Source organism: Tachyglossus aculeatus, chromosome X1 (genome assembly GCF_015852505.1).
Source record: "Tachyglossus aculeatus isolate mTacAcu1 chromosome X1, mTacAcu1.pri, whole genome shotgun sequence".
Taxonomy (NCBI): domain Eukaryota; kingdom Metazoa; phylum Chordata; class Mammalia; order Monotremata; family Tachyglossidae; genus Tachyglossus; species Tachyglossus aculeatus.
Genome location: NC_052101.1, coordinates 15,157,945 through 15,183,195, shown reverse-complemented (window position 1 = coordinate 15,183,195; position 25,251 = coordinate 15,157,945). Strand labels below are relative to the sequence as shown.

Below are 25,251 nucleotides of genomic sequence, written 5' to 3'. Positions count from 1 at the left end.
TAATAATAATAATAATAATAATGATGGCATTTGTTAAGCGCTTACTATGTGGGAAGCACTGTTCTAAGTGCTGGGGTAGATACAAGGCTTATCAGAGTGTCCCACATGGGGCTTACAGATGAGGTCACTGAGGCCCAGAGAAGTTAAGTGACTTGCCCAAAGTCACACAGCTGACAAGTGGCCGAGTCAGGATTAGAACCCACGACCTCTGACTCCGAAGCCCGGGCTCTTTCCACTGAACCACGTTAACTTCTCTGTACCTGATATGTTGCCAACTTGTACGTCCCAAGCGCTTAGTACAGTGCTCTGCACACAGTAAGCGCTCAATAAATACGATTGATTGATTGATTGATACGGGGATTAAACCTTGCTCCCTCCAATTTAGACTGTGAGACCCAAGTGGGACAGGGACTATGTCCAATGTGATCAATTTTTATCTACCCTAGAGCTTAGAACAACGCTGACACATAGCAAGTGCTTAAAAAATACCATAAAATAAGGGAGGTAGGTCTGATTGAAAATTAAACACAGCAAGAAAATCATAGTGTGGTTATTTTAAGCATTTAATGAAACATCTTGTACAGTAGCACAGCTGAAAGGGAAGTTGTGCCTGTTTAACATGATACCCTGCCTCTCCACGCCGGTGTAAAAATTTCTTCTGGAAACGCAAGGTCCTGAATGCATGATTTCTTGCTCGGCTCACTGTATCATTATAACTATCACTCAACCTAGTTCCGAGTTTGGAACAAGTGAAAGGACAAGAGGTAGGGGGAAAGGGGAAGAAAGATGCTTCAGCCTCTAGAGTCCGGTCTATACCCAGGTCTAAGATTCAGCTTCTTCTAGCTGTAAAGTGTCGCCACATATTATTCCTAGGACTTCTGCCGGGGGCTAGTATGGGGAAGGTATTTCTGTGGTTCTCTTGCTGAACAGCACAAGATTTTGTCCTCGTGCCGGGCTTTACGCTCAATTCCGTGGCTGTGCGTTAAACTCTGTACAAATGTTCTGGATGATCCGAGGAACGAAGCTGTAGAGGTTGTCAAATTCATCCACAAAGAAGGAATGGTCCTTGTCGGGGTCGCTGGCCATCACCTCCAGCTCGTCCTGGGCCGCCCACGTGATGCCTATCGCGTAGGTTATCACGCCTAAGGAACAAGAATTCACAGTCAGACAAGTCGCCTAAGGGCCGTGCTGCAGATGGCTCTCGTGTTCCAGCTGTGAACCCAAGTTTACGTTCAGGAAGGCTTTTCTGGAGGAAGAAATAACAAAGGCGACCCCGAATTATCCCAGTAGAATCACTGTCCTTCAACTTCATCAACATCGACATTTATCAGCCACAGCAGCATTTACTGAGCACCACATAGAGGCCTTTATCAGGGGCTTGGAGACCCTAAAATTGAAGTAAGAGCTAAAAATCCCTGCCCTCAAAAAGATTACAAGCTCATGAGGGAAAGGAGAAGGCAAATGGTCAAATATAACACAGGTTAAAGATAAGAAAACACATACCAGAATGACTTAAAGAAGGTGGGACGTTCTGAAGAGGGTGTACCCCTGGAGTCGCTATGGGGCAGAAAGGACTTGAGGCATTTGAAGAAGAATCAAGCAATCAATCGTATTTATTGAGCGCTTACTGCGTGCAGAGCACTGTACTAAGTGCTTGGGAAGTACAAGCTGGCAACATAAAGAACATAAAAGAAAGAACATAAAGAAGAAGAAAGATTTAAAAAAAGGAATTGAGTATGTCAATCAATCGTTTTTATTGAGCGCTTACTGTGTGCAGAGCACTGTACTACGCGCTTGGGAAGTACAAGTTGGCAACACATAGAGACAGTCCCTACCCAACAGCGGGCTCACAGTCTAGAAGGGGGAGACAGAGAACAAAACCAAACATACTAATAAAATAAAATAAATAGAATAGATATGTACAAGATAAGTAAATAGAGTAATAAATATGTACAAACATATATGCATATGTACAGGTGCTGTGGGGAAGGGAAGGAGGTAAGATGGGGGGATGGAGAGGGGGACGAAGGGGAGAGGAAGGAAGGGGCTCAGTGGCCTTTATGCCGTCAGTCCTACAATGTATATTTTCATTATGAGCTTTATTTAGAGCACTGTCTACATATTAAGGGATATTCCGTTTTACAATGCTTGTGTCTGTCAGAAGAATCTTTGGTGTGGGTGGCCAGAGTACTATGATAATAATAATAATAATGATGGCATTTATTAAGTGCTTACTATGTGCAAAGCACTGTTCTAAAATGATGTGAACTTCCTGTAAAGCCAGCAAAGAACACAATCCCTCAATATAGAAGATCAGACTTCTACCTCTACTCAACTCTCCCAAGAACTCACCTCAGCACTAGGCTCACAGTAGGCGCCCAAAAAGTACTACTGATTGACTGATTTCTGGAACCAAGAGTTCATGGGGCAACTTGGTACTCAAAGAAGAAGCGTTTCCTCCACACTTGTGATAGTGCACTTCCAGTTTAGCTGCTTTCAGCTTCTGGGTCACAAGCGATACCAGTCGAGGCCAGGCACGAGCGGAGGCCGAGGTGGTTCTGGCTACGCCAGATGGACCAAAAGACCTGCTCAGGTGGAAATCCGATGGGTCTACCTGCTCTTCCGTTCTTGGACATCAATAATAATAATAGTAATAATTATTAATATTACTCTATTTATTTTACTTGTACCTATCTATTCTATTTATTTTATTTTGTTAGTATGTTTGGTTTTGTTCTCTGTCTCCCCCTTCTAGACTGTGAGCCCACTGTTGGGTAGGGACTGTCTCTATATGTTGCCAGCTTGTACTTCCCAAGCGCTTAGTACAGTGCTCTGCATACAGTAAGCACTTAATAAATACGATTGATTGATTGTTTGAATAATAATGGCATTTGTTAAGCGCTTACTATGTGCAAAGCACTGTTCTAAAATGATGTGAACTTCCTGTAAAGCCAGCAAAGAACACAATCCCTCAATATAGAAGATCAGACTTCTACCTCTACTCAACTCTCCCAAGAACTCACCTCAGCACTAGACTCACAGTAGGCGCCCAAGAAGTACTACTGATTGACTGATTTCTGGAACCAAGAGTTCATGGGGCAACTTGGTACTCAAAGAAGAAGTGTTTCCTCCACACTTGCGATAGTGCACTTCCAGTTTAGCTGCTTTCAGCTTCTGGGTCACAAGCGATACCAGGCCAGGCCACGCACGAGCGGAGGCCGAGGTGGTTCTGGTTACGCCAGATGGACCAAAAGACCTGCTCAGGTGGAAATCCGATGGGTCTACCTGCTCTTCCGTTCTTGGACATCAATAATAATAATAGTAATAATTATTAATATTACTCTATTTATTTTACTTGTACCTATCTATTCTATTTATTTTATTTTGTTAGTATGTTTGGTTTTGTTCTCTGTCTCCCCCTTCTAGACTGTGAGCCCACTGTTGAGTAGGGACTGTCTCTATATGTTGCCAGCTTGTACTTCCCAAGCGCTTAGTACAGTGCTCTGCATACAGTAAGCGCTTAATACGATTGATTGATTGATTGAATAATAATGGCATTTGTTAAGCGCTTACTATGTGCAAAGCACTGTTCTAAGCGCTGGGGAGGTTAACAAGGTAATCAAGTTGTCCCCCGGGGGGCTCACATTCTTAATCCCCATTTTACAGATGAGGTAGCTGAGGCCCAGAGAAGTGAAGTGACTTGCCCAAAGTCACACAGCTGACAATTGGCGGAGCCGGGGTTTGAACCCCTGACCTCTGACTCCAAAGCCCGGGCTCTTTCCACTGAGCCACGCTGCTTCTCAAAATAGCTTCTCAGTAGCTGATCGACAGCAGGTAACCAAAAGCAGCGTGGCTCAGTGGAAAGAGTGTGGGCTTGGGAGACAGAGGTCGTGGATTCTAAACCCGGCTCCGCCACTTGTCACTTGCGTGACTTTGGGCCAGTCGTTTAACTTCTCTGTGCCTCAGTTACCTCATCTGTAAAATGGGGATTAAGACTGTGAGCCCCACGTGAGACAACCTGATCACCTTGTAACCTCCCCAGCGCTTAGTAAGTGCTTAATAAATGCCATTATTATAATTATTATTATAGTACTATTACTACATTACTATGCTACTATTACTACTACATTAGTACCACTACTACAGAACTACTACTACCACAGTACTACATTACTACTACTACACTAGTACTACTACAAGCAGCGCGGCTCAGTGGAAAGAGCCCGGGCTTTGGAGTCAGAGGTCATGGGTTGAAATCCTGGCTCCGCTGCTTGTCACCTGTGTGACTTTGGGCAAGTCACTTCACTTCTCTGGGCCTCAGTGACCTCATTTGGAAAATGGGGATGAAGACTGTGAGCCCTCCGTGGGACAACCTGATCACCTTGTGACCTCCCCAGCGCTTAGAACAGTGCTTTGCACATAGTAAGCGCTTAATAAATGCCATTATTATTATTATAGTACTATTACTATCAATCAATCAATCGTATTTATTGAGCGCTTACTGTGTGCAGAGCACCGTACTAAGCGCTTGGGAAGTACAAGTCGGCAACATATAGAGACGGTCCCTACCCAGCAGTGGGCTCAGTCTAGAAGGGGGAGACAGAGAACAAAACCAAACACATTAACCAAATAATAAAAAATAAAAAACCGTGGGACAACCTGATCGCCTTGTACCCTCCCCAGCACTTAGAACAGTGCTTTGTACATAGTAAGCACTTAATAAATGCCATTATTATTATTATCGTAGTACTATTATGCTACTACTACCACTACATTAGTACCACTACCACAGAACGACTACTACCACCGTACTACATCGCCACTAGTACCACCACAACGCCTTTCGCTCACCGTTTCGGTGAGCAGCCAAGGCGGGGACCCGGACGTCATCGTAGGACCTGCCGTCGGTGATGACGATCATCAGCTTCCTCTTGTTGGGCTTGGACTTCTTGAAGAGCCGTTCCAGAGCGTAACGAATAGCCGCCCCAGTGCTGGTGCCCCCGCTCCAGTAATTGACCCTCTTGATGGCGTTCAGCACGTCGGACTTGGTGCGGTGCCGGTCGAATCCGAACTCCAGGCGCTGCTCGTAGGTGTACTGCACGGCCCCGACGCGCGTCTCCGTGTCGGACACCTCGAAGGCCTTGCTGATGTTGGCCACGAACTGGAGGACCGTCCGGAAGTTGCCCGTCCCCACGCTGCTGGAGCCGTCGATGACGAAGCCGAGGTCGGCCGAGTTCCGGCAGGTCTTGCTGCACGCCAGGCGGTGGGTATCGCACACCCGCTTGACCAGGGGCCGGGCGACCTTGTCGAGGCCCCACCAGCTTGGCACGCTGAGGGAGTAGAAGCCATTTCTTCTGCAAACAGCCTGTGGGTAAGGGCGAGAGTCATAGTCGGATCACAGAGAAGCAGCGGGGCTCAGTGGAAAGAGCCCGGGCTTTGGACTCAGAGGTCACGGGTTCAAATCCCGGCTCTGCCAAATCCCTCGTCCCCCTCTCCATCCCCCCCATCTTACCTCCTTCCCTTCCCCACAGCACCTGTATATATGTTTGTACAGATTTATCACTCTATTTTTAGACTGTGAGCCCACTGTTGGGTAGGGACTGTCTCTATATGTTGCCAATTTGTACTTCCCAAGCGCTTAGTACAGTGCTCTGCACATAGTAAGCGCTCAATAAATACGATTGATGATGATGATTTATTTATTTATTTTATTTGTACATATCCATTCTATTTATTTTATTTTGTTAGTATGTTTGGTTTTGTTCTCTGTCTCCCCCTTTTAGACTGTGAGCCCACTGTTGGGTAGGGGCTGTCTCTATATGTTGCCAATTTGTACTTCCCAAGCGGTTAGTACAGTGCTCTGCACATAGCGCTCAATAAATACGATTGATGATGATGATGATTTATTTATTTATTTTATTTGTACATATCTATTCTATTTATTTTATTTTGTTAGTATGTTTGGTTTAGTTCTCTGTCTCCCCCTTTTAGACTGTGAGCCCACTGTTGGGTAGGGACTGTCTCTGTATGTTGCCAATTTGTACTTCCCAAGCGCTTAGTACAGTGCTCTGCACATAGTAAGCGCTCAATAAATACGATTGATGATGATGATGATGATGATTCATTCATTCATTCATTCAATTGTATTTATTCATCATCATCATCATCAATCGTATTTATTGAGCGCTTACTGTGTGCAGAGCACTGTACTAAGCGCTTGGGAAGTACAAGTCGGCAACATATAGAGACGGTCCCTACCCAATCAATCAATCAATCATATTTATTGAGCGCTTACTGTGTGCAGAGCACTGGACTTAGCGCTTGGGAAGTACAAGTCGGCAACATATAGAGACGGTCCCTAATCAATCAATCAATCAATCGTATTTATTGAGCGCTTACTGTGTGCAGAGCACTGTACTAAGCGCTTGGGAAGTACGAGTTGGCAACATAACCATATATACATAACATAACATAACCATACCCAACAGTGGGCTCACAGTCTAGAAGGGGGAGGCAGACAACAAAACAAAACATATTAACAAAATAAAATAAATAGAATAAATAGGTATAAGTAAAATAAATAGAGTAATAAATACATACAAACATATATACATATATACAGATGCTATTGGGTAGGGACTGTCTCTATATGTTGCCAACTTGTACTTCCCAAGCGCTTAGTACAGTGCTCTGCACACAGTAAGCGCTCAATAAATACGATTGATTGATTGAGAGGAAGGAGGGGGCTCAGTGTGGGAAGGCCTCCTGGAGGAGGTGAGCTCTCAGTAGGGCTTTGAAGGGAGGAAGAGAGCTAGCTTGGCGGATGGGCAGAGGGAGGGCATTCCAGGCCGGGGGAGGACGTGGGCCGGGGGTCGACGGCGGGAAAGGCGAGAACGAGGTATGGTGAGGAGGTCAAGCGGCAGAGGAGCGGAGGGTGCGGGCCGGGCTGGAGAAGGAGAGAAGGAGAGAAGGGAGGTGAGGTAGGAGGGGGCAAGGTGATGGACAGCCTTGAAGCCCAGGGTGAGGAGTTTCTTCCTGATGCGTAGGTTGATTGGTAGCCACTGGAGATTTTTGAGGAGGGGAGTAACATGCCCAGAGCGTTTCTGGACAAAGATGATCCAGGAATTGTCAGCTGTGTGACTTTGGGCAAGTCACTTCACTTCTCTGGGCCTCAGTTACCTCATCTGTACAATAGGGATTAAGACTGTGAGCCCCCCCGTGGTACAACCTGATTACCTTGTAACCTCTCCAGCTCTTTAGAACATTGATTTGCACATAGTAAGCGCTTAATAAATACCATTATTATTATTATTATTGTTGTTATTATTAAGTCCCGTGGAGACGGAGTGTCTACACACGACTGTCTTTCGGTGCTTATAATGATGATAATGACTGCGGTGTTGGTTAAGTGCTTACTACGTGCCAGGCACTGTACTAAGCACTGGGATGGATACAAGCAAATCAGGTTGGATGCCGTCTCTGTCCCACATGGGCCTCACAGTCGCAGCGTGGCTCAGTGGAAAGAGCCCGGGCTTTGGAGTCAGAGGTCATGGGTTCAAATCCCAGCTCCGCCAATTGCCAGCTGTGTGACTTTGGGCAAGTCACGTAACTTCTCTGTGCCTCAGTTATCTCATCTGTAAAACAGGAATTAAGACTGTGAGCCCCACGTGGGACAACCTGATCACCTTGTAACCTCCCCAGCATTTAGAACAGTGCTTTGCACATAGTAAGCGCTTAATAAAAGCCATTATTATTATTATTATTATTATTAATAATCCCCATTTTACGGATGAGGTAACTGAGGCCCAGAGAAGTGAAGCGACTTGTCCATGGTCACACAGCAGATAAGTGGTGGAACCGGGATTAGAACCCAGATCCTTCTGATTCCCAGGCCTGTGCTCTATCCACTAGGGCCACCCTGCTTCTCTTAACAAACCTATTTCAACATTACCCTGGATGAACTCTGTTAATCAATCAATTGTATTTATTGAGTGCTTACTGTGTGCAGAGCACTGTACTAAGCGCTTATCTTCATGATCACTCTCCCCACCTTCAAAGCCTTCCTGAAGGCACACCTCCTCCAAGAGGCCTTGCCTGACTGTGCTCTCAGTTTCTCTTCTCTCACTCCCTTCTGCCTCACTCTTGGACTTGGATTTACTCCCTTTATTCAGTGCTCCCTCAGCCCCACAACACTTATATATACATATACCTAATTCATTTATTTATATTAATGTCTGTTTCCCCCTCTAGATTGTAAGCTTTTCGTGGGCAGGGAACGTGTCTATCGACTTTGCTGTCTTGTTATACTGTACTTTCCCAAGCACATAGTATAGTGCTCTGCACACAGTAAGTGCTCAATAAATGATCAATCAATCAATCATAATTATTGAGCGCTTACTGTGTGCAGAGCGCCGTACTAAGCGCTTGGGAAGTACAAGTTGGCAACTTATAGAGGACGGTCCCTACCCAACAGTGATGATGATGATGATGGCATTTATTAAGCGCTTACTATGCGCAAAGCACTGTTCTAAGCACTGGGGAGGTTACAGGGTGATCAGGTTCAAGCACTTTAGATCTTTAAATCTGAAGTAGCCCTTTAAGTCCTCCAGACTGTAAGCCCATTGTGGGCAGGGATTGTCTCTCTCTGTTGCTGTATTGTACTTGTCAAGCACTTAGTACAGTGTTCTGCACCCAGTAAGCGCTCTATAAATGATTGAATGAATGACTGACAATCAGCTTTTTAATTCTTAGGTTTTGGATTATGAATGTCCCCACCTGCCCCTCACCCCTAGTTGAGTAGAGCTGGGGTGAATATCCTGGTGAAGGGCAATCAATCAATCAATCAATCATATTTATTGAGCGCTTACTATGTGCAGAGCACTGTACTAAGTGCTTGGGAAGTACAAATTGGCAACATATTTAGGGCATTAGGGCAGCTAAGCAGAGGCTTGGAGAAGGGGATTGGGATGGAGAGATGGGATTTGAGTACGGTGGGTGACCACGTACACTAATTCAGGAGGAGCAAACAATTCTCTGAAGATGAGGGACGTCCAGGACAGTGCTCTGCACATAGTAAGCGCTCAATAAATACGATTGATGATGATGACCACAGAATTATCATGGTGTCCAACCTGCTAGTTTCCTAATTGGTTCCAAAACTCCAACGGTGCCGGGAATTCTTGGTGTGGGGGAGAGGACTGCAGCCAGCAGAGCTTCTTAGAGAAGCAGCCTGGCTCAGTGGAAAGAGCCCGGGCTTTGGAGTCAGAGGTCACGGGTTCAAATCCCGGCTTCACCACTTGGGCAAGTCACTTAACTTCTCTGTGTCTCAGTTACCTCATCTGGAAAATGGGGATTGAGACTGTGAGCCCCCCGTGGGATCACCTTGTAACCTCCCCAGCGCTTAGAACAGTGTTTTGCACACAGTAAGTGCTCAATAAATGCCCATTATTATTATCATTGTGCTATTTGCAGGGGATGTCCTGCAGTGGCTTGGCCTTGGGGAAAGACCATGGGCTTGGGAGTCAGAGGACCTGGGTTCTAATGCCAGTTCATTCATTCATTCAAACTTATTTATTGAGCACATATTGGGTGCAGAGCACTGTACTAAGTGCTTAGGAGAGCATGCCACGTTCATTCAATCATATTTATTGAGAGTTTACTGTGTGCAGAACCCTGTACTAAGCGCTTGGAAAGTACAATTCGGCAGCAGAGAGAGACAATCCCTACCCAACAATGGGCTCACAGTCTAGAAGGGGGAGACAGACAACAAAACAAGTAGATAGGCATCATCAGCATCAAATAGCTACAATAATTCATTCAATCATATTTATTGAGCACTTACTGTGTGCAGAGCACTGTAATAATCAAATAGCTACAACAATAATTCATTCAATCATTTTTATTGAGCACTTACTGTGTGCAGAGCACTGTAATAATCAAATAGCTACAACAATAAGCAGACACATCCCCTGCCCACCATGAACTTACCGTCTAGAAGTTCATCCACTTGCCTGCTGTGTGATCTTGGACAAGTCACTTAACTCCTCTGTGCCTCAGTTTCCTCACCTTTAAAATGGGGACTCACTAGCTGTTCTGCCTCCTCTTTAGACTGTGAGCCCCATACGTTTACCCCACCCCATAGTACAGTGCTTGGCACATAGCAGAGCCGGGATTTGAACCCATGACCTCTGACTCCGAAGCCCGGTCCCTTTCCACTGAGCCACGTTGCTTCTCCCCAGTAAGCACTCAATAAATACTATTGACCGACTATTAAATAACGTTCCTATTGCCTGCCTTGTCCTATGGGCAGAATTTTACTATAGCACATGGTTGAGAAATCAGGGCATTTCATTACCAATTCTCCCAACTACCCTGATGTATTTAGCACTTGTCCAAGGGTTCTATGGAAAATCAATCAATTGTATTTATGGAGCGCTTATTACAACAGAATTAGCAGAGCTATTCCCTGCCCATACAGAGCTTACAATCACCAACCGTCAGCCCTAGACCGTGTCACTGACCTTCCTCAATCGATCCATCAGTGATATTTAATGATGGCATTTATTAAGCGCTTACTATGTGCAAAGCACTGTTCTAAGCACTGGGGAGGGTAGAAGGTGATCAGGTTGTCCCACGGGAGGGGCTTGGTACATAGTAAGCCCTTACTAAATACTGTTATTATTATTAATAGTGATCTCCAAGCTCAACTTCTCTCAGACACCAATTTCTTCCATGTGGTCCTCAGCAGCTCTAAAGCCAGAGGAACTGGGGGAGGTCTGGAGCCATGAATCCCAGATTTTGGCAATGGGGGCTTATGAAGCAGTGTGGCCTAGTGGGAAGGGCATGGGCCTGGGAAGCAGAGGACCCCCCAGCTTTCATAAATAGTAAGTAACAATATCAAATAATAATCAATCAATCATATTTATTGAGCGCTTGCTGTGTGCAGAGCACTGGACTAAGTGCTTGGGAAGTACAAGTTGGCAACCTATAGAGACAGTCCCTACCCAACAGTGGGCTCACAGTCTAAAAGGGGGAGACGGAGAACCAAACCAAACATACTAACAAAATCAAATAAATAGAATAGATAGGTACAAGTAAAATAAATAAATAGAGTAATAAATATGTACAAACATATATACATATATACAGGTGCTGTGGGGAAGGGAAGGAGGTAAGCTGGGGGGATGGAGAGGGGGACGAGGGGGGATTAATTAATTGCTTTATTAATTTATTAATTTTATTATTTATTTTACTTTATTAATTATCATCAATAAAATGATTATTAATGATAATACACCAGACATAAGGTCTTATTTAATATACTCATGCATATTAATGTCTGTCTCCCCCTCTGGACTGTGAGCTCGCCGTGGCCAGGGAACGTGTCTGTTTGTTGTTCATTCATTCATTCATTCATTCAGTCGTATTTATTGAGCGCTTACTGTGTGCAGAGCACTGTCCTAAGCGCTTGGGAAGGACAAGTTGGCAACATATAGAGACGGTCCCTACCCAACAACGGGCTCACAGTCTAGAGGGGGGAGACAGGCAACCAAACAAAACATGTGGACAGGTGTCAAGTCATCAGAATAAATAGAAGTAAAGCTAGATGCACATCATTAACAAAATAAATAGAATAGTAAACATGTTGCAGTATACTCTCCCAAGCACTTAGTACAGTGCTTTGCACACAGTAGGCGCTCAATAAATACGACTGAATGAATGAATGAATGACCTGGGTTCTGATCCCAGCTCTGCTACTTGTCTGCTGCGCAACCTCGGGCACGTCATTTGACTTATCTGTGCCTCAGTTTCCTCATCTGTTAAAACAGGGATTAAATCCTACTTAAACTGTGAGTCCCGTGAGGACAGAGACTGTTTCCAAACTGATTATCTTGTAATAATAATAATAATGGTGGTATTTATTAAGTGCTAACTATGGGCAAAGCACTGTACTAAGCGCTGGGGGGGAATACAAGGTGATCAGGTTGGTCCACATGGGGCTCACAATCTTCATCCCCATTTTACAGATGAGGAAACTGAGGCCCAGAGAAGTGAAGTGACTTGCCCAAAGTCACACAGCTGACAATTGGTGGAGCCGGGATTTGAACCCGTGACCTCTGACTCCAAAGCCCGGGCTCTTTCCACTGAGCCACACTGCTTCTCTAATGAATGAATGACCTGGGTTCTGATCGCGGCTCTGCTACTTCTCTGCTGTGCGACTTTGGGCAAGTCTTTTAACTTATCTGTGCCTCAGTTTCCTCATCTGTTAAAACAGGGATTAAATCCTATTTAAACTGTGAGTCCCATAAGGACAGAGACTGTGTCCAAACTGATTATCTTGTAATAATAATAATGATGGTATTTGTTAAGCTCTTACTATGTGCAAGGCACTGTTCTAAGCGCTGGAGGGATACAAGGTGATCAGGTTGTCCCACGTGGGGCTCACAATCTTAATCCCCATTTTACAGATGAGGGAACTGAGGCACAGAGAAGTTAAGAGACTTGCCCAAAGTCACACAGCTGACAACTGGCGGAGCTGGGATTTGAACCCATGACCTCTGACTCCAAAGCCCGGGCTCTTTCCACTGAGCCATGCTGCTTGTACCTACCCCAGCGTTTACTACAGTGCTTGGCCCACAGTAAGTGCTTAACAAATACCATGATTATGTTTATTATTATCAACATTATTATTATTGCTGTACTCTACTGTTCTATGGTGGTGGTTCTGCTTCCACACGGGTGAAATCAGGACAAGTTGTGCCTGCCTTCTAAACGGTAGAACCTGCATGCAGTTAGTCCAGTGCTCTGCACACAGTAAGTGCTCAATAAATATGACTGAATGAATTGGAGGGTCAGTCCTCTAGACTGTAAGCTCGCTGTGAGCAGGGACTGCATCGGTTTCTTGTTTTATTGCACTCTCCCAAGTGCTTAGTACAGTGCTTTGCACTCAGTAAGCATTCAATAAATACGACTGGATGAAGTGAAACAACAGCTCATGCCTTGGAGTTTCGCGGCAAAAGGACACTAATCTTTATTTCATTCCACCTCTGATAACTTCCTGAATGAGCTCCGTTTTGGGGAGGCTCACAGAGGTGGAAACCATCATCACCTGTCTTCCATTTGAGTCCCTCCTCCACCCCCAACCCCCTTGCAGGATTTACTGTTCACTGATTCTCATCCTTGTAAATTCCCCAGCGCTTAGAACAGTGCTTTGCACATAGTAAGCACTTAATAAATGCCATTATTATTATTATTATTATCCTCTGTTGGCATATGCTCGGCTGCCTGAGCCACCCGGAATCATTTTGGGGACATTTTGATGTCCAGGATGAGGCTGAGATGACCCTGATGAGGAACTTTAGGAAGTTGGATGTGATGTGCAGGTCTGAGACTCCTGAGCACATAATAGATGGCATTTCATCACTTTAGTGTCATCCTTCATGTTGACATGTCATCCTTCAGATTGACAGCGCCTTGGGATCGGCACACGCTGTAGCAAGTTTTCCAAAGGAAAGACTAACCTTCCTGAAATCACTTTCTACTTGGCCAGTCAGGGCCTCATTTTCCTCCTTATGGCCGAGGAGCGATTATCTGTTAAAGTTTTCAGCTCTGATAAGGATCTCTGGTTTCTCTCATCCTGAAAAGTGTTCCTAGACAAACTTCAAATGGGGATGCGAAGCAGCGTGGCTTAGTGGGAAGAGCACAGTCTTGGGAGTCAGAGGATGTGGGTTCTAATCCCGGCTCCGCCACTCATCTGCTGTGTGACCTTGGGCATGCCACTTAACTTCTCTGTGCCTCAGCTACCTCATCTGTAAAATGGGGATTAAGATTTTGAGCCCCACGTGGGACAACCTGATTACCTTGTAGCCCCCCACCCCAGCTGGCACATAGTAAGCGCTTAACAAATACCATTAATATTATTATTATTATGAATCTTCTGTATACCTGTTAGTCAAGTTCTCTGTTGGATCAGAAAATCCAACCCACCAGTATTAACGTAAAACAAAAAAAAGGGGGTCATCAACTACATATTCTGGGCTGTGAAGTGGTCCAAAAAGCTTAGACATCCAAAGGAAGCTTTTACCTTATCCACAAAGTTGGGTTCAACCACGTTCTGCTTCTCACTTTCAGCCGCTCCCTCAATGGTGATGAAAAAAATATTGATGCCGGATTCTCGTGCAAACCGAGAAGACTCCTCCACTCGATCCGTGGGCCACCCGTCGACCATGACAACGGCTACGTTGGGTGCGCCTCCTCTGTTGCCATTGGCATCAGAAAAGAAGTTCTTGTTGACAAATGAGAGGGCCCTGCCTGGAGGAAGGAGTGAATTAAACTTAATCTCGCAAAATGTAGGCTGAACGATGATAACCTCGGTAACGCTTGTGAGGATATTCCTTTGATACTCTCCTGCAGGGGCCTGTACGGGACTGGGAATCAGGAGACCCGGGTTTTAATTTTAGCTCCGCCGCTTGCCTCCTTTGTGACCTTGGTCAAGTCACTTAACTTCCCTGGGCCTCTGCTGGGGAAATAAAGTCGCCGTTAGGACTTCAACTAGGTTTCTCATTAGACTTTTTCTCCTCTAAAATTTCCTCCTTACAGAAGGATGGAAGGCAAACAAATTATCGCTGCATTCTCCTGCTAGGATGTTGTAATTATGCTGAACACAGACTACATACCCACATTGGAAAGCCCGCCTTTCTGGGTAATTTTCTCTATGGCTGCCTTTAGGTCTCTGGAATTCGCGTGAGTCTTCAGGTTGAATTCTGTGGACGGGTCGTCTCTAATAGGTTGGAATGAGAAACGACAATCAGCCAGAAATTACTGCCGCTCGGTTACGTGAAATTGTTCCTTCGTTGGAAAAGGGCAATAAAATAGTGCTACATCCTGGTTAGCAATTTAAATTGGTTCCATGAAAAAAAAGTATTAGCCAAAAGTGCTAAAGGAAATGATGTAAAGATCCCCAAACTGATCAAAACAATACAAATATGTGTTTATAAACGAAATAGAACACGATCTAATATTAATGATCATTTATATATCAAGTATTTGGAATGAGATTTGTTTGCACATGAGAACTAGGGAAGCAGTGTAGCCTGGTGGAAAGAGCACGGTCCTGGGAGTTGGAGGATCTGGGTTCTATTCCTGACACCATCACATCTTCTGGGTGACTTTGGGCAAGTCACTTCTCTGTGCCTCAGTTCCCTGATCTCCAAAAGGGGGCTCAAATATCTGTTCTCCCTCCTACTTAGACTGTAAGCCCCATATGGGTTAGTACAGTGCTCTGCACACAGTAAGCGCTCAATAAATACGATTGATGATTAGAACAGTGCTTTGCACATAGTAAGTGCTTAATAAATGCCATCATTATTATTATATAGGGCTTGGAAAGCCATTCTTTCTGATGAATTTTTAAAACGGTTTACTAACATCTTTAGTAACAGTTTACTAACATATGTTGCCAACTCGTACTTCCCAAGCACTTAGTACAGTGCTCTGCACACAGTAAGCGCTCAATAAATACGATTGATTGATTGATTGATCTTACTACATCATCTTCACTAACAATTATTGACTGCTTATTGTGTGCAGTACACTTTATAAGACACTTAGGACATACAGTAGTGAGCCTGTTGTTGGGTAGGGACCGTCTCTATATGTTGCCAATTTGTACTTTCCAAGCACTTAGTAATAATAATAATGGTGGTATTTGTTAAGCGTTTACTATGTGCCAAGCACTGTTCTAAACGGTGGGGTAGATACAAGGTAATCAGGTTGTCCCACACGGGGCTCACAGTCTTAATCCCCATTTTACAGGTGAGGTAACTGAGGCACAGAGAAGTTAAGTGACTTGCCCAAAGTCACAGAGCAGACAAGTGGTGGAGGTGCTCTGCACACAGTAAGTGCTCAATAAATACGATTGAATGAATGAATGAATACAGTAGAGCAAAAGACATGATCCCTGGCCTCAAGTGGCTTTTCATTCATTCAATCGTATTTATTGAGCGCTTACTGTGTGCACAGCACTGTACTAAGCTCTTAGAAAGTACAATTCGGCAACAGAGACAATCCCTGCCCAACAGTGGGTTAATCTACTGGGAGAATCAAGAGGACACAAACGCCAAATGATTTTCCCTCCCCTCAGGTTACATGTACTGTATTTTTCCATACTGGTTTTCCAAAGGGGAAGTGAGATGGCTTGCCTTGTTTTTCCTACCTGTAATTTCAACTTCAGGAAATGGTTGAGGCCCAAGAAATTTGTTGACAGCAGTGACTCATATCTCCCCACACTTGGAGCAGTGCATGATTTCTGGATGAGAATGTTGACCCTTACCCATACTGGACAATTCCCACGAGAGGACCAGCTGGGCCCACATCCAGAGCTTGGACCACGGTCTTCAGGAACTGCTTCTGGATTTGGAAACGGCGTTTGCCAAGACTCCAGCTTCCATCGATTAAAAAGGAGAGATCGATTTTGCACTCTGTGGGATGAAGCATTTTTAAAAAGTTGATCAACTTGACAGGTAGAATATGATTTAACTTATCATTTACCTTTTTCCCCTACAAAGTCCTAAATTACCAAAATGCCTTTTAACTTTTTCTTAAGGCAGGTACAAGCAGAGGACAACGTCTTATTTCCTGTGGACATAATTATGTAGTATAGACTAATTCATGTCTTAGAGCAAGCTTGAAGAGAGTTTTCAAACAGTTATTTAGTCAATAAACTCATATGATCGCCTCATATTTATCAGTGGCACCACTACCTCCAGGGTATGTAATAATAATAGCAATGATAAATTTAAATGCCTATATACCAAGCACAGATCTAAGCCTTGGGGTAGACACAAGATAATCAGGTCAGATCCAGCCCCTGTCCCACATGGGGCTCAGAGTCAAAGGGGATGGGAGAACAGGTATTGAATCTGAGGAAAATAAGACACGGAGAAGTTAATTAAGTGACTTGTCCAAGGACACACAACAGGCGAGTATGGGAGGTGGGATTAGACCCGTAGGGATCATGACAGGGATGTGATTTGCATATGGGTTTAGGAGTCCAAGGTTGTGGGTTCTAATCCCAGTTCCACCACTTGTCAGCTGTGTGACTTTAGGCAAGTCACTTCACTTCTCTGTGCCTCATCTGTAAAATGGGGATTAAGACTGTGAGCCCCACCTGGGACAACCTAATAACCTTGTATCTCCCCCAGTGCTTAGAACAGTGCTTGGCACATAGTAAATGCTTAACAAATACCATCATTATTATTATTATAAGGTACACATCTACTGAAGGTGCATTTCCTCCAAGAGGCCTTCCCAGACTAAGACCCCTTTTCCTCCGCTCCCCCTCCCTTCTGTATCACCTTGACTCATTCCCTCTGCTCTTCTCCCTCATTCCCCTCCCTATAGCACTTATGTATATAACTATAATTCTGTTTATATTGATGCCTGTTTACTTGTTTTGATGTCTGTCTCCCTCCGCCCCCAGACTGTAAGCCCCCTGTGGGCAGGGATTGTCTCTATTGCTGAAGTATACTTTTTAAGTGCCTAGTACAGTGCTCTGCACACAGTAAGCGCTCAATAAATATGATTGAATGAATGAAAAAGGGACATTTGGTTGGTTGATGAATTTGTCTGGTGTCATCAAATTCATTCATTCAATCGTATTTATTGAGCGCTTACTGTGTGCAGAGCACTGGACTAAGCGCTTGGGAAGTACAAGTTGTCAACATATAGAGACGGTCCCTACCAACAGATACATTACTGCCCACAATGAATTCACAGTCTAGAGGGGGAGACAGACATTAATATAAATAAGTTACAGATATATACAGATATAGATTTGTGCTGTGGGGATGGGAGGGAGGATGAATGAAGGAGCAAGTAAGAGTGGCACAGAAGGGAGTGGGAGAATAATAATAATAATAATAGCATTTATTAAGCCCTTACTATGCGCAAAGCACTGCTCTAAGTGCTGGGGAGGTTACAAGGTGATCAGGTTGTCCCACGTGGGGCTCACAGTCTTAATCCCCATTTTACAGATGAGGTAACTGAGGCACAAAGAAGTTAAGTGACTTGCCCAGAGTCACCCAGCTGAGAAGTGGAGAGGAGTGGAGGGCTTAGTCAGGGAAGGCTTCTGACTCAGGGAAGGAGATGTGCCTTCAATAAGGTTTTGAAGTGCGGGAGAACAATTATCTGTCTGATATGAGGAGGGAGGGCGTTCCAGGCCAGAGGTAGGATGTGGACAAGAGTCATTCATTCATTCATTCATTCAATCATATTTATTGAGCGCTTACTGTGCGCAGAGCACTTTACAAAGCACTTGGGAAGTACAAGTTGGCAACATCTAGAGACGGTCCCTACCCAACAACAGCCTCACAGTCTAGAAGGGGGAGACAGCCAACAAAACAAAACATACAGACAGGTGTCAAAATCGTCAGAACAAAGAGAAATAAAGCTATATGCACATCATTAACAAAATAAATAGAATAGTAAATATGTACAAGTAAAATAGAGTAATAAATCTATACAAATATATACAAGTGCTGTGGGGAGGGGAAGGAAGTAGGGCCGGGGGTGGGGGGATTTGTTAAGCACTTACTATGTGCCAAGCACTGTTCTAAGCACTGTGGGGGATACAAGGTAATCAGGTTGTCCCATATGGGGCTCACAGTCTTAATCCCCATTTTACAGATGAAGGAACCGTCGGCAGCGAGACAGACGAGATCGAAGTACAGTGAGAAGATTAGCGTGAGAGGAACAAAACATGCAGGCTGGGTTGTAGGAGGGTAGGGAGGCAAGGTAGGAGGGGGCAAGGTGATTAAGTGCTTTAAAGCCAAGGTTGAGGAGTTCTAGAGCACTTGGGCATGTCACTTACATGCTTTGTGCCAAAGAAACCTCATCTGTAAAATGGGGATTAAAACTGTAAGCTCCATGTAGGACAGACACTGTGTTTAACCTGATAACTTGTATCTACCCCAGAGCTTAGAACAGTGGTTGGCACATAGTAAGCACTTAGCAAGTATTATTATTATATAAGATCATCAGGTCGGGTGCAGTCCCTGTCCCACAAGGCGTTCACAGTCTATACAGCAGGGAGAACAGGGATTGAAACCCCATTTTACAGATAAGAGAACTGAGGGAACTCTTCCTCCCTTCAAAGCGCTACCGAGAGCTCACCTCCTCCAAGAGGCCTTCCCAGACTGAGCCCCCTTTGTCCTCTCCTCCTCCCCACCCCCCCCACCTCCTTCCCCTCCCCACAACACCTGTATATATGTTTGTACAGATTTATCACTCTATTTTACTTGTACATATTTACTATTCTATTTATTTTGTTAATGATGTGCATTTATATATATATATATATGTATACATGTTTGTACGTATTTATTACTCTATTTATTTATTTATTTTACTTGTACATATCTATTCTATCTATTTTATTTTGTTCATATGTTTGGTTTTGTTCTCTGTCTCCCCCTTCTAGACTGTGAGCCCCCTCTTGGGTAGGGACTGTCTCTGTATGTTGCCAACTTGTACTTCCCAAGCAGTTAGTACAGTGCTCTGCACACAGTAAGCGCTCAATAAATACGATTGATGGATTGATTGATTTAGCTTTAATTCTATTTGTTCTGACGACTTGACACCTGTCCACACGTTTTGTTTCGATGTCTGTCTCCCCTTTCTAGACTGTGAGCCTTATGTTGGGTAGGGACCGTCTCTATATGTTGCCGACTTGTCCTTCCCAAGCGCTTAGTCCAGTGTTCTGCACACAGTAAGCACTCAATAAATACGATTGATTGATTGATTGATTTAGCTTTAATTCTATTTGTTCTGACAGCTTGACACCTGTCCACATGTTTTGTTTCGATGTCTGTCTCCCCTTTCTAGACTGTGAGCCCTATGTTGGGTAGGGACCGTCTCTATATGTTGCCGACTTGTACTTCCCAAGCGCTTAGTCCAGGGCTCTGCACACAGTAGGTGCTCAATAAATACGATTGAATGAATGAATGAATGAGTGATGGAGAAGTTATGTGGCTTGCCCAAAGTCACACCGCAGGTAAATGGCAGAGCCAGGATTAGAACACCCCTCCTCCGACTCCCTTTTTCCATGGAAATTCTCTTCCGCTCGCTAGCTGACTGAAGCTGGGGTTAACCTTTTTCTCACCCACTTTCTGGAATGTGTCCCTAGGTAGAGGATTGGCAACCCCGTGTCATCTTTGCCTGGGGCACGGGCCTGCGGGAGCCCAGCAGGTATGTGTCTTGAGATGAGGACACGATAAACTGCAGTTGGAAGCCTGTTGGATGAAGGATGGAATTTACTTTTGAAATGTTCTGTGTCACGAATGATTAATTGTAACCGTGCACGGGAGAGAGTAGAGACGGGGAGTGGGTGAGAGGGACGAGAGAAGAGAGGACGGAGAGCCCACTTTAAAAAAATCGTCAGCGTGACTCTCCTAAGAGGTGTGTGCACTGTCAACTTTCTGAAATGATAGATTGGTCTGTTTATTAATGCTTCCTTCTAGATAAGTTGTAGCCCTTCTCTACATATGCATATCCAAAGCTTTCTTCAACCCAACCTACGGTGTATTTAACCAACGTGTCTGGCAGCGGAACCTAAAGACTGTTTAGAGGATTACATTCCTGGTGGGAGCAGCAGAATGCAGGAAAAATGGTCATTAGATTTCAGCCAGGGCACAGGAAACGAGCGCCATTTGAGCAACTGCACAGTTCAGCGTGAATGGGCGAAGCTGCCCCAAATTACCTCAGCAATATTATCCCAACAGTCTTGTTAGTTCGGTCACTAGTGCTTAAATGAGGCAGGAAAAGGTGACTTTGAAAGGCCAACTCCCAGTCATGGACAAGGTGTGTTATGCTACTGTTTCTTTATTCCATCAATCATTGGTTTTTACTGAGGGCTTATTATATGCAGAGCACTGTACTAGATGCTTGGAAGAGAGTACAGTGCAACAGAGATGGTAGACAACGTTCCCTACCCATGATGAGTTTACAGTCCAGACATTCAGAAAGTACCATTGCTCGAACTGACTCTTTGAGAATTCAAGTGGGGCTGGGGGAAAAAAAAACGAACCCACTTTGACCCTGTCAAAAAAAAAGGTATTTATTAAGCGTTTACTATGTGCCAGGCACTGTTCTAAGCGCTGGAGTAGGTGCAAGATAATCGGGTTGGACACAGTCCCTGTACCACATAGGGCTTACAGTCCTAATTCCCATTTTACAATGTGGGAACTGAGGCACAGAGAAGTTAAGTGACTTGCTCAAGGTCACACAGCAGACAAGCAGCAGAGGCAGGATTAGAACCCAGGTCCTTCCTATTCCCGGGCCCGTGCTGTATCCACTAGGCCACTCTGTGGCCTTTACCTCCTGGTTTGCATTCGGTTGACTCCTACTGAAGCAGCAGGGTGTAGTGGATGGACCTTGGGCCTAGGAGCCAGGTAGTTGGCTGATAGTTGATCACAGCTGATAGTTGGTGGAGCCGGGATTTGAACCCATGACCTCTGACTCTACAGCCCGGGCTCTTTCCACTGAGCCCCGCTGCTTCTCTATTCTGGTGGCATGAATACAGCAGAAATGATAAGCCCTTAATTATCTTATAGCTCAGGATTTTGTTGTACCTACTTGGGTCTCCCTGGGACACTGGCTCCAATGTTCTTGTGTTCAGTTCATCCTTTGGACTGAATCCTAGAAATATTGATGAAATCTGTGGTTAGTTAGAGGCACAAGAGACGCCCTGACCTCACCAGTGGGAAAAAGACAAAGCGGGGCAGTCTCGCTTTACACTTTGGCTTCATCCCCTGCACCATCACTCTTACTGCATCACTCTATAGTTCACTCTTTCACCCCCCCAAATTTCATTATTTCACAGATGGAGCACCTTGGGATGAGAGCGGAGAGTGATGCGGGGGATAGTGGGGAATATGTCCACCAACTCTGTTAATTGTACTCTTCCGAGCGCTTAGTAAAGCACTCTGCACGCAGTAAGCGCACAATAAATGCGTGGCTCAGTGGAAAGAGCACAGGCTTTGGAGTCAGAGGTCCTGGGTTCGAATCCCACTCCACCACATGTCTGCTGTGTGACCTTGGGTGAGTCACTTAACTTCTCTGAGCCTCAGTTACCTCCTCTGTAAAATGGGGATTAAGACTGTGAGCCCCATGTGGGACAGCTTGATCACCTTGTAGCCCCCCCAGCGCTTAGAACAGTGCTCTGCACATAGTAAGCGCTTAACAAATGCCATTATCATCATCATCATCAATAAATATAATTGACTGATTAATAGAAAGAGGTGCAACTAAGCTCCAGTGTGCTGACAAAGGTATGAACTTAAATTGGGCTTGGATTGGGCTCCTACGGAGAGCTCACCTCCTCCAAGAGGCCTTCCCAGACTGAGCCCCCTTTTTCCTCTCCTCCTCCCCATTCCCCCCTCCCTACCTCCTTCTCCTCCCCACAACGCCTGTATATCTGTTTGTACAGATTTATTGCTCTATTTATTTCACTTGTACATATTTACTATTCTATTTATTTTATTAATGATGTGTATATAGGCTCCTCCTCCCCCTCCCATCCCCTTACTGTGGGGGTTCCCCAAGGTTCAGTGCTTGGTCCCCTTCTGTTCTCAATCTACACTCACTCCCTTGGTGACCTCATTCGCTCCCACGGCTTCAACTATCATCTCTACGCTGATGACACCCAGATCTCCATCTCTGCCCCTGCTCTCTCCCCCTCCCTCCAGGCTCGCATCTCCTCCTGCCTTCAGGACATCTCCATCTGGATGTCCGCCCGCCACCTAAAGCTCAACATGTCGAAGACTGAGCTCCTTGTCTTCCCTCCCAAACCTTGTCCTCTCCCTGACTTTCCCATCTCTGTTGACGGCACTACCATCCTTCCCGTCTCACAAGCCCGCAACCTTGGTGTCATCCTCGACTCTGCTCTCTCATTCACCCCTCACATCCAAGCCGTCACCAAAACCTGCCGGTCTCAGCTCCGCAACATTGCCAAGATCCGCCCTTTCCTCTCCATCCAAACCGCTACCCTGCTAATTCAAGCTCTCATCCTATCCCGTCTGGACTACTGCACTAGCCTTCTCTCTGATCTCCCATCCTCGTGTCTCTCTCCACTTCAATCCATACTTCATGCTGCTGCCCGGATTATCTTTGTCCAGAAACGCTCTGGACATATCACTCCCCTCCTCAAAAACCTCCAATGGCTACCGATCAATCTGCGCATCAGGCAGAAACTCCTCACCCTGGGCTTCAAGGCTGTCCATCACCTCGCCCCCTCCTACCTCACCTCCCGCACCCTCCGCTCCTCCACCACTAATCTCCTCACTGTACCTCGCTCTCGCCTGTCCCGCCATCGACCCCCGGCCCACGTCATCCCCCGGGCCTGGAATGCCCTCCCTCTGCCCCTCCGCCAAGCTAGCTCTCTTCCTCCCTTCAAGGCCCTGCTGAGAGCTCACCTCCTCCAGGAGGCCTTCCCAGACTGAGCCCCTTCTTTCCTCTCCCCCTCGTCCCCCTCTCCATCCCCCCGTCTTACCTCCTTCCCTTCCCCACAGCACCTGTATATATGTATATATGGTTGTACATATTTATTACTCTATTTATTTATTTATTTATTTATTTTACTTGTACATTTCTATCCTACTTATTTTATTTTGTTGGTATGTTTGGTTCTGTTCTCTGTCTCCCCCTTTTAGACTGTGAGCCCACTGTTGGGTAGGGACTGTCTCTATGTGATGCCAATTTGTACTTCCCAAGCGCTTAGTACAGTGCTCTGCACATAGTAAGCGCTCAATAAATACGATTGATTGATTGATATAGCTATAATTCTATTTATTCTGATGGTATTGACAACTGTCTACTTGTTTTGTTGTCTGTCTCCCCCTTCTAGACTGTGAGCCCGTTGTCGGGTAGGGACCGTCTCTATATGTTGCCAACTTGTACTTCCCAAGTGCTTAGTACAGTGCTCCGCACACAGTAAGCGCTCAATAAATACGATTGAATGAATTTCCAGCTAGCACAGTGCGTGAACTGGGTAGAGCACCTAGATCTGCCCTGAAGCACGTGCTGGATGCTCCCAAACGATTACTTTCTTTTAGCATTTATGGTTAGTCTGAAGATACTTGGGCCTCTAGGAAGAAGCTAATTTTCCCCCCAAACATTTCAAGCAACTACTTCCCCTGGCACATTAGTATTTTCTTTGTTTCCCTTTCATTCATTCATTTAATTATATTTGTTGAGCGTTTATGGTGTTGGGGATATAACATGATCAGGTTGTCCCACGTGGGGCTCACAGTCAATCCCCGTTTTACAGATGAGGTAACTGAGGCTCAGAGAAGTTAAATGACTTGCCCAAGGTCACACAGCAGACATGTGGGGGAGCCGGGATTCGAACCCACGACCTCTGACTCCAAAGCCTGGGCTCTTTCCACGGAGCCACGCTGCTTCTCATGAGAATGGAGATGAGGACATTGGATTTGGCAAGACCTCTGAGAGGGAGTGACAGTTTGGAGAAAAATATACGTCACCACATATTTCTTACCTATCTTGGTCATTAAGGGAAGAGGCTGTGGTTGTAGCAAAAACTGATCAACTTAATCTAGTGCATTTTGCAAGTTGACTTCCAGAGTTCTCCTTCACTTTAGCATGATCCAGAAAACTCAACCCATACAAATGGGCAGTTCCCAAGATGGGTCCTGCCCATCCACCGGTAATCCACCGGTTTTCCTTACCTGCTTCGAAAGGACCCAATTCAGGTTTCCATGAATCCGTCTCTCCTGGTTTTCAAAACAAAACCATGATTAACGTATTAAAAATAGGACTGAAAAACTTGTCGAACAACTTGCCCAGTGTCAAGGTTAGGTGGGACCAAAATTCCCCCAGAAAAAAAGGAAGCCTGTTTTTTTAAATCCACACACCTATAACCCTTTTGGGCCTACAGAACTGGGAATATCTTTTATTAATTTGAAAGCGGTGGAATTGCCAAAAATACAAATATGCTCAAATGTTACGGCACGGACGAGTGTCATGGAATTTTAGTTCCAGTGTTTAGCCTGAGAATTTGAATGAACACCGCAAATTACAGTGCGGCCAGGCAGTGAAGGTCATTTATAGTTAAGAAAAATCATGATCCTTGGGTGAAGTAATGTCACACGCCTACTATTGTCACACACCCTGTAAACTCTTGATCACAACCTCCTTCCTCTATTGCCATCTGCTGGGTAAAGCAATGTAAAGTTTGGT

At 45.1% G+C, this 25,251-nt stretch overlaps 1 protein-coding gene across 1 annotated transcript in view; it reads right to left on the bottom strand.

The window, feature by feature from the left end:
* Positions 1–555: 555 nt before the first annotated feature.
* The window catches only part of VIT (vitrin), a 61,774-nt gene continuing 37,078 nt past the window's right edge, over positions 556–25,251 (bottom strand). The window contains exons 8-14 of the mRNA XM_038773060.1: positions 24,741–24,785; positions 21,631–21,693; positions 16,331–16,478; positions 14,676–14,779; positions 14,084–14,310; positions 4,852–5,365; positions 556–1,142 (exon numbers count right to left, since the gene is read on the bottom strand). Of these exons, the coding sequence (XP_038628988.1) occupies positions 964–1,142; positions 4,852–5,365; positions 14,084–14,310; positions 14,676–14,779; positions 16,331–16,478; positions 21,631–21,693; positions 24,741–24,785 (1,280 nt within the window). The 3' untranslated portion in view covers positions 556–963. The remainder of the gene's footprint in view (positions 1,143–4,851; positions 5,366–14,083; positions 14,311–14,675; positions 14,780–16,330; positions 16,479–21,630; positions 21,694–24,740; positions 24,786–25,251) is intronic.